Consider the following 19,079-nt stretch of genomic DNA (forward strand, 5'->3'; position numbering starts at 1 on the left):
AACTAGATAATAATGTATGGAAAAATGCAGCATGCCGTCCCCCACCAGCTCACAACACAGTTACGAGAAGTTCCATGTAAATTGTGTGAACTTTTCCTTAGAAATTACACTTGTTACTGAGAGGGGCGGGGGGGGAAACCAATCTCACACTGCTTTTTACAACTGGCCTGCACAAAATATTATTATAAATAGTTTCTATTCCTATAATATCTTTCACACATGTACTCTTCACAGTAACTATGGTGGATCCATATCACTGTTCCAACTTTAAAGGCAAAGTAAATTATATGCCAAGCATTTAAGTGACCTGTTCAAAGTTGTGTAACGAGTTACAGATATCCTGGCTGTCTCCAGCCCTCATACTCTGCAAAGTACATCCCAGCTACAGTTTGTACTGAGTCATTTAGCCACAGATAGCGTAAGCAAAAAGAAATTACATTACTCAGGTCTTAGAAGGGTGATACTTTGTGTAAATAAATCAAGGAAAAGGAAATCAGCAATGGGCTTTGAACCAAAAATGCAAATTCATTGCTAGGTTATTCAGATTTGGTTATCAAGAGAAGAAGAGATTCTCACTGCCTTAAGGGGAAATCACTAGGGGTTTCCAGATTAAATCTCTTGTTCTGCCAGCACACAAACCCTAATTCCTTCAAGTAAAACTTTGCATTTTTCAGGTAGGTGAGGCATAGATCAGTAGTGACAATGACCTTACTACTGTACTAATGAACAAATATTACTAACTATAACAGGATCTAAATAAACATCCACCTCCATGTCTCTCGGATGGATGATTTGCAAAACATTTCTCACCCAGCATATGACATATTTTAACTGACCATTTAAAGAGCCTTTCTCACATACCTTCATAAGTTTCTGGCCTGCCAGCTATTTGCATTGACTGGACACTTAAGTTTTAAAGTGCTGTGCATTCTCTGTGCTGCTACAAAAGCAACATTATTGATAATAAAGACAAGATCCAGCAGGGAAAACAGGGAAAAAATCAACAAATCTTTGATTCATAGGAGATTCATAGCTGCAAGATTCAAATACCAGAAATTGACTTTCAGGAATTTTGGCAAATTTTTATAACTAATAAATTATTTCTAGTTTTTCTTGGTATTCATTATAACAATATTAATAGTGGTGGATTCCTTTGTACATGTTTGATTTTAATATCCAAATCTGTGGGAATCCCTCTGGTATTTAACAGAACAAAATTAAACATCAATTACAAAGTCATAGAAGGAAATCTAAAAGCGTCTTTATCCAAAAAATTGTTCACATTAATTTATTAACAAACAACACTTTCCAAGGTTTCAAACATTGTATGACTCCAAAATCATGAAGAATTATTTAATTTGTGCTCAGTTTGTAAATATGCTATATACACAAAAACTACTCCCACAATTTATCATGTTGCTTCCCCATTATTAGCATTTGCCCCATACTTCACTGCACGTGAACTTAACTGAAAATGTTATCGTAGCAGGTGGGAGGAGGGAAAGAGAACCTATTCTAGGAGTTGCAGAAATGGAAAGAAATGTAGGCAACGGAAAAGCATGTCAGGTTTCTCTCACTAAGAAGTGTGATGGGAATTTGGCAGGAGCCCCAGAGTCGATATCTTTCTCTTACATACAATTCTCCCTTTCAATTTCTAATACATATAGGCCAATAAGAAAGGCCAATCCCTTGTTCCTTTCAGTTGCCCACCTCTCTCAAGGCAGTATTTCCTCTCAGTTAAACATATATATTTCAACATAAAAACACTGATATGGAAACATTCTCCTTTTTAACAGGCAGATACTCAGAGGTTGAAGACTTAGTCCTCACTGAAAGGCTTTGCTAACATAATTGCTGCTAATGGTTACGACATTTTTTCATTGGGAGGTATAGACACAGTGTGACAAAAGCATTCTTGACATCCATCCTTCACCTCTGATTTTATGTACATCTTCCATATCCCATCTTCTTATTTTGTCTCACAAGCATTTAAATTAATGAATTTTGCAATCACCAAACAGCTGAAGAGACATAGCTCTGGGCTACAATCCCACATGTCTAGATACAACAGCTTTTAAGCGTCTCTTCTCCAGAAGGGATCAAGTGGAAAAGCTCCGATTATTTTTTCCTGAAGAAGAACATGGGCTCAAAAATAAGTGACAAAGCCTAAGAATGCATCCATGGCCTTGAATCCAGGGGCTGCTCACCTGCCTCAGGACTCCGTGGTGCCAGCTGGAGCCTGAGCCTCTCCTCCAGCGGGAAAGGCATCAGGTCCTTCCCGGTGATCACCCCAACCACTTCGTTCTGCAGGTCAACAACAGTGAGGTGGCGCAGCCCCAGGGTGCGAAAGATGATGTAGGTGCGTTGCAGCGAGAAATGGGCTTGGACTGACATTGCAGATTTGTTTATGTATGGCTCCTGTAAGGCAAAGAGAGAAGACATAGGGAGAACGCAAAAGCGTAAGTGCACCCCTGCCACAGGGGTGCGAAGGAGAGGCAGAGGAAGGAGGCCGGGGGGAGAGAGGTAGCAGGCTTGAGGGACAGGAGCCCATAAGAACATTAGTTCTTCTCTCCCTGTTCCCCATCCCCAATTATACCTAAAACATCAGGAAACAGCATAGTAAAAAACCACTTTCTGTTTTGGTAAACCATCAGGTTCACTCTAAGTAAACTATTATGACTGGAATGTACCCAAATCTCCAGTTGAGCTCCATTGATATGGTCTGAGTTTTTACTTGGAAATGGTCAGTGACCCCAATATTTATTAAGTCTTAAGATTTTTTTATAGCTGCTATCTCATTACACAACCATTTATGACATCCTGTAATATTTTGCTTTTACTCCTTATAAAAGTCAATTCACATAGAAACATAGACTGTGAGGAAGAGGACAAAGAAAACATTCATATGGCTCTGAGAAGAAGAGGGCCTGCAAGTACTAACCTCTGGTCATTGAAAACTATGATGCTATAACTGTTTCTTGATAGGAACAGAGCTAAAGACCATTTTATTGGTAACCAAGCTGGTCTTGGTTATATAGCTTATATAGATGTTCGCTAAGTTTTTACTTTTCACATAATTCTACAGCATCCTTCTTATGACTTGGCCAGTTCTGTCAAAGAAGGTGTATTATGCTTCCCAAGTGTATGCTTCCCCAGACAGAGGAAAAATGAAAGGAAGACATGATAAATTAATATAAATGAATGCACAGTATAGAGGGACACATCTCTTCTCCCTCTTTCATTTATAGAACTGACGAGACATTCAGAGACATAAGGAGGAAAAAAATTAAAGGTAAAAAGGTTTCCTCTTTCTATACCACATATAATTTTGCTGTGGAACTCACTGCCACAGGAAATCATTATGCCCAAGAACTTCACAATGAATATTTCTGTGATATCAGAAACAGAGCTTTCATGAGTGATAATAACAAATTGTTGGAAGGGATACTAAACTTTGTGCTTCAGGGAACACATCAGGTAGTAAAAAGTTGGGTATCGATGTGAAACCTAATTGATGCAACAGGTTTCCCATAACAAAAAAGTTGTGTGGCCCAATGGCACAAGCAGTGGACTGGTTCTCAGCCGAGCTGGCTTCTACTCCCATGTATGACCTCCTGTAGAACTTTGGAAAGCTGTGTGTCCTCTCTCCACCTCAGTTTCCCCATCTATTAAAAGGAAACTCTTAAATCAAACTAGATAATGGATATTAGGAGCATTGTGGTTTTTATAACTTTTCTTTCCTTCTAGCTATTCTCAAAGCAAGGAATTCAGACTGGATGGATGTCAAACTCAGTCCTGTCTTCTTTACACATGAGTAAACAGGAGCAGGTTTTATATCTTTTTAAATAAAACCCATCTGAATTAGACTTTCTGGCCTGGATTTCCCAGTGTCCCCCCACCTCAGTTTCAATGCTGTAGACTGGAAATTCACCAAGGCAGAAACTACGTTTATTTTGTTTATAACATATTTATTTTAGGCCTTATTCAGTATACCAAACACATTATTGCTTTTGGACCCAGTATTTTAGTACAGTATTTAGGAAATAAATGTGGCAATGTCATAGCAGGGATTAAAAAAAGAAAAAGGAAAGGGGAAAGAAATATAGCTTTATTTATAAGTTGATGTATAGGCACTGTACCGTAATGGAGCCTAAAATCTCAAAAGCGTTACTTTATATTTGCTTTATAGGACTATAAGAGCCAAATAATGACATTTAAATGATCTATTCCATTAACATTGTATCATTTTGTCAATCTGGAATGTATTTTAATCAAAAGCCCCCTTGAAATGGTCGTCTTTGTTGTATTTTCTTTTTGGCTCATTTTATCAACATCTGTTATGTTTATACAATATGAATTAAAACTTCGGAATGCTGTTTGTACTCAGCTACTTTTGTTGAGAATGTAACGTCCCAGGATTGGCAGTGTTTATGTAAATCAGTGCGGCTGACACAGCCATCATAAACAAATGAGAAAATATAACAAACACATTGTTCATGGAGGAAATGTTTGTTTTTAGAGTTGGCTTCAGTCTTACCAGATTGATGAAGAGTTGCTGATACCAGGGATCTGTAGTGTAGCGATTCAGCAGCATGGTTAGGCGCGACAGATTGGGCAGCTTCTCCACTGTTATCTGGAATAGGCAAGAATCCATTTCTCTTTCCTTCTGCGCTGCACGTTAGAACCCAAGGTTCAAAAGCTTTCCAGTTTGACTCTTAAGAAAAAGTTTTCTAGCAGAGCTACACTGGCAAAGCTTGTCCAAACTTTATAAATTCTTTTGCCAATAAGGCTTAAATTAGCAATTTAAAATAAAACACTCTACTTAGAAAAAGATTTTTTTCCCTTAGTGTAACTGTATCTCTATTAAGATACTGTAAGTTATATTGGCTGAGGGGTGAGGTTTTTCACGCTGTGAAAATTCACACACTAAGTGGTAATTACATGATAGCATAGTGCAGAAAAATGCAACAAAACTGGTATCAGCCATCAGCTGAGCTTCAGCCCTCTTCCATAGGAACACCTATTTGTATCCTGGCACCTCATCCCATACATAATTGCCCTGCTCCTTCTCAACATTGTTTTGCCAGCCAGATTCCCATGTGCAGACCAAGCTTCAGTAACATATGATGACTTTCCAGTTGTGCCTGTATAAATTGCTCAAAACTACATTACCAGTCTTGCCTTGGTAACACACGATTTCCTTCTAGCGCGCTTAATGTTTACTATTCCTAAAAATCCTTTAGCCATCTATCAAAGGGAAGAATGCTACATGCTTTTCAAGTTTGAAAGCTTTTATAAACACTCATCATTCAGAAAGGTGCTATCCCACACAGAATTAAATATTATAATAATTCTGCTATCCATAGAAAGGTTGAGAGAGAGAAGATTGGAACAGCCTACCCAAGCAAGGAAATTCTTTGCCAGCAGTCTTGCACAACTTCCAGACTCTGAATGGCATTATAGTTTATGACAGCTGTCCCTGGAGGGTCTCTGGTCATCCTTTAATTTAAGTTGTACCTGACCACATATATTACATCATTACTTCGTTCATGGAGAGCTCATCCTAAATCACCCAATATACATGCTGATTAAACAAGGAAGGAACTGAAAGAAAAGAGGTTACCTTCTCATAGGAGAGAGGAGGAGAGGAGGAGAAAGACTCATCATTTGTCTCTGGTTCAAAGATGTGCTCATTCTCCAGCAGCATGCACAGCTCTAACCTAAGGTTAGAGAAGAGGACTACATTCATTATAGGGGGCAAATTTTAAAAAGCAAGCACACAATGCTTTAGCATCAGATATATGATAGTACCTTAAGTCCTGTGTGCAATTTTGGGTGCCTCCGTGTAAGAAGAACATCAAACTATTAGAGGGTGTCCAGAGGAGGGTGACGAAGATGGTGAAAGGCCTCGAGGGCAAGACTTACAAGGAGTGGCTGAGGTCACTTGACTTGTTCAGCTTGGAGAAGAGAAGGCTAAGGGGTGACCCCATCACAGTCTACAACTTCCCCAAGGGAGGCAGCGGAGGGGGAGGTGCTGATCTCCTCTCTCTGGTGATCAGCGATAGGACACGAGGAAATGGAATGAAGCTGCATCAGGGGAACTTCAGGTTGGACATTAGGAAAAGGTTCTTCACTGAAAGGGTAGTCGGTCACTGGAACAGGCTCCCCAGGGAAGTGGTCATGGCACCAAGCCTGTCAGAGTTCAAGGAGCGTCTGGACGATGCTTTTAGTCGTATAGTTTAGTTTTAGGTAGTCCTGTGAGGAGCAGGGAGTTGGACTTGTGATCCTTATGGGTGCCTTCCGACTTGAGATATTCTATGATTCAAGACTATTAGTGGGCTGACCACATATTTCCTAAATTTCCATCAGCAATAGCAGCATCACACAGGTGTTTTCTGGTTTAGGTTTGGCTAATTAGATTAAAAGAGATCACCTATCCTACATGTTCTTCTTGACCTGGATCATGGTGCTTGGCAGGACCAGCTCATGCACTGTCTAGTTTGCACCCAACAAGGCAATGCCAATAATAAGCAAATACAATTATCTGAATGTAAGTAGATAGACTGTTGTTCCTTCCCACATCCTTCTTAAGTAACATGTACATTAAAACACAAGATCTGCAAAAAATTCATGTTGTATTTTAAATCATCAGTGAAACCTTCTCTCACAGTACTGCACTCTAGAGTTCATTAAGACATTTAATATTCTTGCTGACTTAATCATGTGAAAATGGATATCTTTATCAGTTATTATATAATTTCAAACCTTTCTTTAGAGTTCTCCCTTTCCAGACTACATATATAAAATCTTGACAAGCAATATATTTAAAGTTATCATTTCTATCTTAGTGTTTCCTTGCTCCCCGCACACATGCACACTCCATCCACACTATCCACTTCCAGACTTGTAACTTATATTTAGATAAAAAACACCTTGGGGACCACCACAAAGCTTTTTGGTTTGCAACATACTTAACATCATGTGATTACAACTAGGAGCCACTACAGTAATACAAAGATGTGCAGCACACTGCTAAATGATGTGCTTGAGGGAGCCAGAGGAGAGCAGACACACACAACAATCTTCATCAGGGCATCAGAGAAATACAAATGAGGTATAAAGTGGCTTTTGTGACTGGAACACCAAGTATAAGCTGGCAATTTTTCAAATAAATATTTCTGTATCTGAAAATATTGATTTGTTCAAACCAAAACTTGTTATAGGAATTTACTAGTTTTAACATAATATCTCCTGGGAAAGATTAGTCTGCTTCAAGGTGGGATTAGCACTCCACAGCAGAGGACTTACACTAAGGCGACGTGCCTGCCAGATCCAAAAGCTGGTGGTTAGTGCCCTCCCTGGGGACAGGATATGGCAGAACTAGGTTCAAGCCCTTTCTCCACACTCTCCTTCATAACAAGCACATTAGTGGCTATGTATGGCATGTCTTAATTTCTCCTTTGGAGGGGTTCCATGCTGAATAAACAGGGATCTGTACAACCGGGTCCCCCCCGTTCCCGCTGGCTGCCCTGACCAGCAGGCTATTTGCTGTTCTATTGTTTTCTTTCCAAACAGTCTCCCCTTTGCTATTTGATGAAGCTGGATCAAAACTGTGAAGAGTGCAAAAAAAATAGTAAAGTTATTATGAAATACCATTGAGCTCTCACACATGAAGAGGTAACATTAAACTAGTTTCCAATATATTACATTAAACTGCAGTTTCACATGTTTCGGGTCTTTTATATAGTCCACCTTTTCTCCAACTTAACAAGATACTTTGGGAGCGTCTACCTCTGCATTGTAGTTCAGATCTGGAACACACATTTGAAGGAAACTATCCTGTCACCTCCACCTCCCATGAGTTGGTTAGCATTGTAGAGCAGTCCCCTTTCACAGCCAGCTGTCTCACTCTGTAGATCCAGTCTTGAAATCTGCCTTTTGTTCATGCAGACATGGCTGTGGTTTCTCATCTAAGGTTCTCAATGGGATTTATAAATAAGTATGCCTGTGGCTGGGATATAGGTATCATCCTTTTACAGGTGAAGACCTGAGTGTGAATATAACTTGTGGAAAAACATCAGTTCTGAAGAAAATCAGTGGCACAGCCAGGAATACTACCTTTAAAGCACATCCTGTTCACAGGACAAACAGAGAATCCTTCATAACTATTGAAACTTTATTTGTCTCAATTTAATATCTGACTGGCTTTGGTTTTCCTAAAATCTCTTTCAGATTACTAAGGAGAGCGCAACACTGCAGCAGAGCTAACTGCTGAGAAAACTCCACTGAGGAAATACTTTGCCCTGGGCTCACATCTCCCCTCCTGGGAAAGTCTCTGGCCTGCCCTAAGCCTCTTGCTATGTGCATGCCAGCATATGGACATGTCGCATAGACAATTCATGGACTTGGCTTTGAGGACAATCATGTGAACCCACTAAGAAGAACAGTGTAGGCATGCTACAACAGGCAAAATCTGTTCCCATGAGGCTACATTTGGAGGAGGAAAGGGAGGAAAACACAATATACTCATAATATATTCATTACAGCAGAGGACATGGAGAAGAAATTAATCCAGTCATGCCCTATGCATGACTGCACCTTTGGTGCATGACACACTTTGCTCTGCAGGGCTCTCTAAAGGTTCACATCTGATGGTCTTTCACAAACAGGTCTGTAATCATTCTAAATGAGATATAAATACACAGATCTAAATTCTGCTCCGAGATCATCGTATGGCTCCAAGAAGTCGATTTCAAGGATGATCACTGGGCCAGGAATACTCTCAAGTCTTTAATCCTAACATGAATATGTAGATGTCAAGTGCGAAAGTTATCATCCACCCTGATCATTTGCCAGACTCTGTATGCTCAGGTCCAAAACACTGTTCAGGCCTATCCGTAGTCCAGACTTCACCATTTTCCACTTGAACATCATGGGCTGGAATTAAAAAAACAGCAACATTCACCATGAGCTGAAAGAGCAGAAACGTTTGCTCATCACCAGTGGTTTGTTGGCCGGTTTGGCAGCTTGCAATTTGCTCAGCACCGCTCTTAACTAAACCCAGCAGGGAGTCACTTAATAGGGCTTTGGGAAGTGTGAGAGAAATTTGGCTAGTCAAAAAAAAAGCACACGCAAACACAATGAAGGAAATCGTTGGAACATTTCTGATAAGAATCCAAGCCTATTAAAAACTGCCATATTCAGGAGAAAAATGAACATACATTATTTCACTTGGACTTCCAGAAGTCATGCTTCAGAGGTATAACAACATCACTCTTTGATGTTACATACAACATCCTTCCTATCACATCATCAAGCCTTAGAAAGCAGACCAAACATGTTTCTTGCACTATTTTGTGAGGTTTAACAGGAAGTGCTAGGATTCAGACTTGGACTCTGCAATTGTTCGTTTGCTCTTTATTTATTTAAGAAGGAAGAAAACCCTTAAGTAGGGAATCTCATTTCAAAGATATCCTGGCAAGGCATTGCAGTAGTTTCATATGCTCTATCTGTTATAAAGCATACATCATGAAGATACACCTAATTAAGATAACACATTATTATCCCAATACCCACATGTCAGATTTGGCATGGAAGTCAGGAATGAAAAGTATCTGACAGCTGATTGTGTCACTCTTCTTGTCAAGATGGCCAATTATCTGAGGAAACTACAAATTCTAAATATTGGGGGAGTGACATAAAAGGAACTGCAGCTCCGAAGCAGCTGCAAATGAACAGAAGAAAGATTAAAAGGTGATGTCACTGGCAAAAGCATTCAGGGCAGGACTCTCCCAAAGTGAATGGATAAAATAGCTACACAGTGGGGCGGGGGGAGGATTAGAAAACCTGAAACATCATTTTTAGCTTGCTTCAGAAAGCTTTAGGCTTATTTCTCCTGCATTAATCCACCAAAGGTACCTGCGTTGTTTTTATTCTCGAGCTGTTTATATCTGATGTTTTGGCCAATATCCAACTCAGTGAGGACCAGTGATTAATATATTCTGACCAGAATAAAACAAATGTCCCTTCCATGTATTGAAAATCTACTATCTCAGGGCTTCTCTCAGACATGTTTAAAAACCAGTGGCATCAATCACTAAATTTTCATTTATGTCAGTCAGTTTGAAAAAATGATGACAAAAGAACAGTAACAAGTAACAATAAATTGCACACTAAAACAACCGAATATGGCACCCTGAAACTCTTCACAGCCCTTTCTCATCCTAATACCTGGCTGGTGTACATTATTTTACAATATCAACAAGTCTCTGAAAACTTGCTGCAGCTAAGGCTTAGTGTCTTGCACCTTCAACTTTCACAGCAGTCGAAATGAAAGGAGTGCTTAGAGGATTTTGCAGGATTTGATCACTGCTCTGCTCTCAGCAGAAGTTCTAGCATAAGCATGCAACTCTTCCAAAAGGGCACAATGAGAGAAACTTTTTACATGGACTGTAAAATGTAAATTCTATTTAAGAATAGTTGTTACTTTATGTTCTTGGTAACATAGCTGCTAGTGTACTAAATGCATTTTTCCTGACTTCAAATAGCATCGTGCCTTTTTTTTAACTGGTAAAAAAGAGTATTCTGCATATGGTGAGCTATACAGTAGACAAGGACTAGACCATCACATACCGGGAACTGTTTTAAAATCCACCAAATCTTTATCTTACACAGCAAAATCTCAGGGTTACAGGGTTGTTTCAGGTTAGGCAGCCTAAATCATTACTGTTTACTTAATATTTCGTTCTTCAAGCCAAGAAGAAGCTTTGCATGAATTTTTGGCATTTTACCTACAAGATGATAAAAAGGTCATTATCAAGTACTGGACTGAGGTTTTCCAGAGCAAACATCAAATCCTGTCCATGCCACAGCCTTTCAAATGATGCTGAATAAATATTTAATCTCTGTACCTCAGTTTTCAGATCTACAAAACAGGGATTTCTTCCACCTTAGAGCTGTGTTTTAAGGTTAATATTCATTACTTCAGTTTCCAGGTGTCTGGTTTTATGGGCACCATCATCAGGGTGAACGAGCAGACAGTAAGTCCGCAGCCTCAACATGAAAAGGCAAAGGCAGCTGTTAATAAATTGTAAATGCAAACTTAGTATTTCAAACCTTCAGAAAAGCTAGATTTTAGAAAAGGATGAAGACTTAGGATCAGATTTGTATTTCCCTACAAGCTGGCTTGTTACCAGGCAGATTTCAGAGGAACCTACCACACATTTAGATGTCAAGACAAGTATGGGATCAGTCTTTCCATTCACACACCAGTTTTCCCCATGCCTATATTTGATTTCGACATTTAACAACACTCTGCACTTGCCTAAAAGCCACCCACATGCTGCAGTGAGGCTGCATAGGTTTTTAATTTGGCTTTTTGAGTTAGCACACAGCCTCTGCAACACTCCAGTTTTCCCTCCAAAGGGCTCGTCACAAAGTCCTACAGCACCTGCACAATTATTTGTATGGCCAAACAGGCCTACTAATTTTAAATGTATCATACATTGTTGTTCTTTGGAAGAAAATTTTCGCACTTCAGATACAAAATAAAACCACTGCCACAGACACTATATACCTTCCTCCATCTGTATAATTCATGAGCAGTAGTGCCTCAGGACCCTGGCAGTACATGGGAGGATCATAACGTCAAGGACTTTTGTTGAAAGTGCGGGATTCCATTTATTTTAATGGACAAGATTACTGTATAGTGTATCATTGAAATTAACTGGATCAGCTTTTCAAAAGCAGGAATCTGGACAGTAAAAACAAACAAGGTGCTGACAGACTCTACCCTCTAACATGGAAACCAAGTAATCACAAAAGCACTTTGATATTGCCGTCAGCTCCCTAGTCTGCACACCTAAAAATAGTTTTCAAGTCCCTAACGTGCTCCCCCTCCCTTTTTTTTCTTCTTTGCTGGCTGGGTTTAGATGCAGCCTTCAAACCACTGCCAACGGTGTTTCTAGCTTTGATCAGACTTGGTGGAATGACCATTGCCCAGAACTTACAGCAAAGCCACAGGGAGGAGGAAGGGGGAAAGCTGTCCATGATCCTCTAGTGAAAAAAAAAACCCTCATTTTTATCTTCATTTATTGCATGAACTTTGCAGACTTCTGTGTTTGATTGAGTAACTTTGCATTCCTGTGATCTAAACTTAGCAACCTCTCCACAACAGTGCCAGAAGGAAAAGGCTCTCCAAGAAGCTTTCAAATCTGTATCAGTTATTTCAAGAGTGCCAGCAGCAAGGCTGTTACAGTATTAAGGTAGATATCGCTAAGCTCCGTAATTAATTTATGAATTAAATGTTTTGGGTCTCAATTCATCTTTAACTTTCCATCTGTCCCTAAGCTGTTGCACCGCATTGCTTACTGAAGGCAAGTACTTCCTCTCTTGCTAAGAAGAATAAAGGTGTTGCCTTATTAAACAAGTGTGTGTGGACTCTCTGCACGCGTGTGCATGCACGCGCCTTGAGAGTAGTGTTTCATTAGTCCCAACTGGGAGGGCAGATTAAAGAAAAATACCAGAAACCATACCTACAGCCTGACTTATCTATGATATGTTGCAATGCTACATCTCCTTTCCCACAGCACATATCAATATGCTATGCTCAGTTTCACTGAAGTGCTTGGCAGAAAGCATTCCTGACTCACAATGGTTTCTGTTCACTGGACTGACCGGAGGCAAATTATACCTCATAAACTGCCATAAAATACACATACACACACCACTTTGGATCAATGATTTCTCTGCTGAAGGATGGTACTGTGTAATACAGCTTTAAGTTTTCAACTTTGTCATATTTTCTAAACTCTGATCTCTTCAATTTACTTTCAGTTATGTGGCATTCCCCTTTAGCAGAGTGAAAGCATGCATTAGCTAAACAATGTGGTTTGGATTTAGTGTTCCCATGCATCATCGTGAAAATGTTTGTCTCAGCAATAGTGTCATTATTGTTACTGGGAACAGCTGCTCTACCATGTCTTCTGATTGTGGAAAGCAGAGTATCTCCCTTCCCATACCAGTTTACAAGCAGGGAGATTAAAGCAGGACCGTCGAGCAGGAGGTCTATGAGCACACGCTGTCTGTACCTGGCTCCCTCCTACCACGGAGGAGGCAGAGGATCAGCGCGGCAAGAACGGCAGCAAAATAAATACTGCAGAGAGAAATGTAGTTTGGCTCCCTCCACTGGCAGTTCTTCGGAGTCCGGACGGGGACTAACCTGAGGCAGAAACCCTCCTCTCAGGTGCAGCTCTCCGGCAGTTCGGCTCCATTAGAGGTGACATCCTTTGAGCCAGAATTAGAGCGGGGAGGTTGCTGCTGATCAAGCGGATGCTTAATATCTCCCCTGAGTTTCTGAAGTGGAAAGATGTCGCCCTCAGCGTTCTTGCCAGCGCTCCCGGCCTCACTGAAGTAGGTTTCCCCATCCAGCTCTGTGTGAGCGATGGAGTCCCGCGGGGTGGCCGGGAGGGTCCCGGCGGCGGTGCCGTGCTCTGCGGGCCCCTGCAGCTTGGCTCCGGCCAGCTGGACGGCTTTAAGGAAAGCGCACAAGACTTCAAGGTGTTTGTGTGATTACACAGAGGAGCAGGCTCCAACTCACCTTGCAGAAAAAGACCTTCAGAAGTAATTAGGCTTTATTTTAAGATGGATAAAATCTGTTTTCCAGAATATTAGACCTTTTGAAATGTCTTCAGATGGGAAGCCATGCTTTCAGTCACTAGGCATTTCTGAAAGTCCAAGCTTTGGTAACTTTTCAACTACACGAAGACCACAGCTTTTGAATATATTTCTTTTCTGATTTAGAGCACAAAGTTCTATTTTTGGAAAGGATCTTAGATTCCCAATTTTGTTCTGAAAACGGGAATTAGGCACTCTGAACACTTTGCTTGTATCAAACAAACTTAGTTTAAGGCAATTACATAGTCAATACACTCCCATATAGCATATCAAAATGTGTAATAAAACAGTTCAAACAAACATGGTAAACTACAAGGATTTTTGACAACTTTACCTACAGTGTTTTTATTGAAATTTCTTTTTGCCCCAAAAATAACAAATTTCCATCAACCACAAATGCTGAAGTTTCAGTCAACTTGATGGGTGGGAAGAGATGGGGTTTCCTAGGTGAAAAAATACACACAAAAATGCAGGCACAATGCCAGAAGTGTCACATCCTGTAGAGAAGTAGCAGAAAACCAAGTTTTACCCATTTCTGCTTAGACAGATATATTCTGTACAGTCTGCTTACAGTCAGAGATATTGTGGTTTCTGCATAATTACTTTCTCCCAATCAAATTAAATCAAGCAAAAAAAAAAAATTCCTTCAGCTAAAAGATAGACAAACAAAACGCGGAGTAATGGCTAACAGCTGTGTAGGTAAGAGTGCAAAGGCAAAAACAGGGAATCCAGCTTTCAGGCTTACTACAGGATACCTGTGTATGGTACAGACCTGAGAGGTCCAGGCATGAACAAAATGGCTTATTTGTTATGGTAAAATTCCCAAACAGGCTATTCGGTGGTATTTGTCAGCCCAGTAGTTTCTCCAGGAAAATTGTCTGATAGCTGTGTTGCAGGCAGAAATTAAGATTGCCGAGCAGCACTCCAGCTTCTGCCTCTCTGCACCACTTCTCCTCAAAGGAAATGGAGGGGACAGATCCTGGCCTAAGAAGACACCAGCATCCACCTGCTTTTCTTCAGTGAATACCAGGAGGATTTAACTGCAGTACGGAAACCCTGCTCCCTCATTTTCCTTGGCAAAAGTCAAGTAAAGGCAAGAAAAGCCACCAATATCAGAACAGTCCCTGGGAGGAACATGGTATTCGTCAGTCACAAATATGCAGGAAGCCTACATATAATAAGGGATAAACAGCATCTCAGAAGAAAAGCACCTAGGTAGAGAGCACGTTGTCACCCATTTTGGTGGAAGAAATCAGAGAGTACATGAGTGTCACACACGCATGTGGAGGGAAGTGATCATGCATGGGAGGATGCGCAGTGTGGCAGCAAAGACGTTGCTGATGACCACGAGGTATCATCACCCTCCACATTATATCCCAGCCGTATCCACAGCCAGGGAAAAGAAATTTGTTACCTACAGCTTTCCTCCCCAAATCCTCCATGCCTTCTGTTTTTACTGTGGTTTACATTGTAAAGTAACCTCTGGCAAAGAAGATGGAGCAGCAAAACACAAGTGATGATGTGTCTAATCTCTTCATCATGTCAAAGAACCACTTCATTGCCCCACAATGGCCATACACCAGTACATTGTAACATATGTGGAAGTCAAAAAATAGCTCTTCTTTTAGTTTTGGTCTCACAGAAATTAGGCAGAAGCATAACTCTATCTTTTCCCACTGGAGGAGGATCTGGAGCCACAGACGAGAGCAGCCAAGGCAAGAGGGAGCCAGGGGACCTCCCAACAACTCCACAATATGCATTTATAGCCTCACGCAGTGTCTCTGGCAGAAACTTCCTGGGAAGGAAGGCAGTGGTTCTGTCCTCAGGTCTCTCTGAAGAATGAATTCCACCTAGCCAGGAGGGCATGCCATTTAGTGTGTGACGTTTATAGCTCTCAGCAGACTCTGGGCTGACACATTCATAACAGCCCAGCTCCCTTCCTGCAGTCGCTGGGGGAAGATGGGGGAGGCATTTCAGCTGCAGTGCAAAAGAATAGCTTGTTTTATTCTGATGTGCAAGTATCATCATTACTGTGGGTGAAAGGAAGGGGGGAAGCCAGTCCCTCAACCCTCTGCCGTGCACACAATAAGTCAATCATCCCCATCAATGCCGTGCATCAAGTTCACCAGCCACACGTTCCTCAGACTGAATTCTGTGAGGGTTTCCCAGGCATGCACAAAGCTCTGCCTATGGCAAAGTGTCAAAAGTCTTACTCTAAGGAGATCTTTGTTTTGGAAACTTGCTTCTCGGCTACAGTTTGCTTCCTCTTTAACAATTTTAAAGCCAAGGAGTTTTCTTTAGTAGTTGCTTTTGGTTTTAGTCTCTACTGCTTACTCAGCTGGGGAAGATAACAGCTTCAGATTTAGGTCACCCATGTAAAAATGTGTTCGGTGATCTCATCTTGATTCCCAGTGGGTAACCATCCAGATCGCAAAGAGTAGGAGAAAAATCTGGCCCCACTAAGCAGATTTGGAAGATTTTGGGGGTTTTGTTTGGTTGGGGTTTTTTAATAGAATTGGAATATCTGGGTGTTTGCTACAGGCCAGCACTGAGGTGCATTTGTAGGCCCGTGCAAGTTCCAGCCAAGATTGCTTGGCCACAGTCCTTGCTTTTGTAAGAACTGACATTGACCTTTTCTCTTCAAAAGGTCAGAATCGTTCGTATGTATTACAAAACATAACAACACTTTGTCCTTGTACAGCAACTCTCATCACTACAGTTTCCAAGTGTGGGCAGGTACTGGTCCAAATTTACAGTGTTTCTTCCATGCTTATTTCATGAGAAGAAACGGTACAGAAAAACACATAAATGAGTAACAATATTAAAAAATTATGAGCTGCTGCTGCCTTCATGCAAGCTTAGCAGATTGTTTGCTTCTTTCCCTTCATTAGCTTGTTGCCTCCTTCTTTTTAACCTAATAACAACAGTTTTGTACTAGGAAAAAAAAAAAAACAAACACATTTGAGAATCAATAATGATGCCCAAGGCAACTCTCAAGAAGAACATCATGGCAATTATTTTTTGCATCTTCCCCAAGCCACCTTTTTTAAAATATGCCAGACAAGCCACATTTCCTCCACTTTAACATTATTGATGTGCAAGATGGAAAAATAAGTTATCATTTTTCTGCCTGTGGTCATGTCACCTCCACATGGGATTGCATTGGATCTCATAGGGTAAGAGGTTGAACAGCACCCTTCTCCTTTAAGGAGTTCACAGCATTTCTCATCTTGGTCCTAACAGTTACGTGCTGCAAGAGCTGTAGTTTTATGAGTAAGATGGAAAACCTGAATCCTAACTGCTTATGGTTATGAACACGCTAATTCCATGATACATCACATTTTTGAAGGCTTGTTTCAGAGGATGGCTGCAGAGCGTTCCCTTCCTGGTGTTGGTGAGAACAGTGGAACAGCAAAGTCACCCGTGGTCCCCCCTGGGGACAAGGCACCCAGAACTCATCACACAAGTACTCAGGACACTGGGCATGCTCTGGGGCAGGAAGGGGTGTCATCAGAGCACCCCAGAACGCAATGCTTCCTCCCAGACAGCGTCTCTGTATGCGTTTCACCGGAATGAGCAACCGACTAGCCAAAAAAGCCATTTGCTGCTTCTCTGTCAACCATTAAAACATTATCTTGGTTTTACTCAAACCGGTCTAACAACAGCTCATTTATGCTGAAAGTGACAGGGAAACAAACTTTTTCATTCATCCCTTTTAAAAGGCTCTCACAGAATATATCATAAAAGAGCTCTGGGGATTAAGCAAACCACAAGCCTACCAGAAGTGTCAGGTAGCCTCAGCTTTTCTCCAAAAGGCACCTCTCTTTGGGATGTGCTAGCGATCAGCCTTCCGTCCCCCTTTTTGCTTGCTCCCACACCACTTTGCTCTGCCTGACGAAGCACAGCGGTATTTGCACAGACTCAGCATACTCCTCAACAGCCCGGGACGCTCACTGCGAGGCGATTTGGTGAATTAATAAGGAAGCGATGAGACTATAAATTGAATTTAAAAGGAAGTTTGGCTGTATCAACTAACACAGTTGTTAGTGTGCTTTCTAGTTTTATTGCCGTGGACAGCTGAGAACTAAAAAAGCACAATAGTTTATGCTATATAATATCTTCAGATTGGTGCGCACTGCAGACTATGACTCAGAAATGTATGTTTTAGTGCCTTAGCACATTTCTTATTAATAATGTTTATGATACCATCACCGTGAGGGAACAAGTATACATATCATATACAAGTATATGATACTGCACTTATTGATGTCATTACTCCTGCAGGTCACTGCGACCCAAATGATTTCCACTGTACAACTCTCATTCCAAGCAGATATTTCTCTTCCTAAAAGGTTCATACAAACTATTTCACTTGTCAATGAAGCAAGTTTACAATTTTCATTAAATATTCACTCCATTCCTGTCTTCATGCTCCAAAAGGGCAGCTGACCACATTGCTATGAGGTAAGCTCGTGTGATCAAGCTGCCAGCAGTTCATCCTTGAAAATTTGTTATAAAGCGGGCAAGCAGACAAGTCCTAACCAAATTTCCACTGCTGATGCATGGATAACATTTTTCCCCATCAGATCAACAGAAGAAAATACTTTTATCCTTGTTTGCTCACAGATAGCTCCTAACTGCCATGCAGTTAAGGCATTAAACCAGAAGTGGATAAAAAAAATTCTCTACAAGAAAAGATGTAGAATACTGCAGTCATTCAGGACAAAAGACACCATGCAAATTATGAAAGATTATGATATTACAATACAAAACTGGCCATGTGTTTGTATTACAGTTATTGAAAGCATAATTCATAGGGCTTTGCTGTGTGAACTCCTATGCAGTAGGAGTTGCATATGCATCTTCTCCTTTCCTCTAGGATACTCAAGGTGGAAATTAAGTCACTGCCCCTCCCACTCATGACCCACCACTCAAAGGACAGTCTTAAGATACCTTCCTGAAAGGATGAATTCACTCTTGTAGTCATATGAAATACAGGACCATAAATACTTCATTTATCAGGAGATTTTATATGCCTTTTGAGAGTCCCCCATATGGCAAGGATTCCTTTAGTCTAATTCTTGTTTACCCTAGCATGTTACTTCCAGTGACTTTGTTGCTTATCTTGTCTGTGATATGATTTATGTTAACTCATTTCCTGTAAAAGCATACGCTAATAAAATGAAACAATTGTGAAGAAAGAGTGGGCCAGCTTTGAATTGGCATGGGACGTTTCATGAGTAACTAGATTCAAATCCTTTTAAATTACTGTTTCAGTGAACCTTTAAGGCTCCGAAGGGCAATTTTCCCTTTTTCTACAGTTCCCGCATGATAGTTTCATTGGTGCTGTTTCAATAAATCCCTGATGCAATAGATAACCTTGTACTAGAAAGGACCTAGGTCCT

General features: G+C 40.8%; 1 protein-coding gene across 1 annotated transcript in view; it reads right to left on the bottom strand.

Moving 5' to 3' along the window:
* Nucleotides 1-1,264: 1,264 nt before the first annotated feature.
* LOC142078253 (chloride channel protein C-like) overlaps nucleotides 1,265-19,079 on the bottom strand; it is a gene marked incomplete at its 5' end in the record, with an annotated part of 79,400 nt that continues 61,585 nt past the window's right edge. The window contains 3 exon segments of the mRNA XM_075140708.1: nucleotides 1,265-2,418; nucleotides 4,538-4,633; nucleotides 5,624-5,720. Of these exon segments, the coding sequence (XP_074996809.1) occupies nucleotides 2,167-2,418; nucleotides 4,538-4,633; nucleotides 5,624-5,720 (445 nt within the window).

The sequence above is a fragment of the Calonectris borealis genome, chromosome 2 (genome assembly GCF_964195595.1).
Source record: "Calonectris borealis chromosome 2, bCalBor7.hap1.2, whole genome shotgun sequence".
NCBI classification, from domain to species: domain Eukaryota; kingdom Metazoa; phylum Chordata; class Aves; order Procellariiformes; family Procellariidae; genus Calonectris; species Calonectris borealis.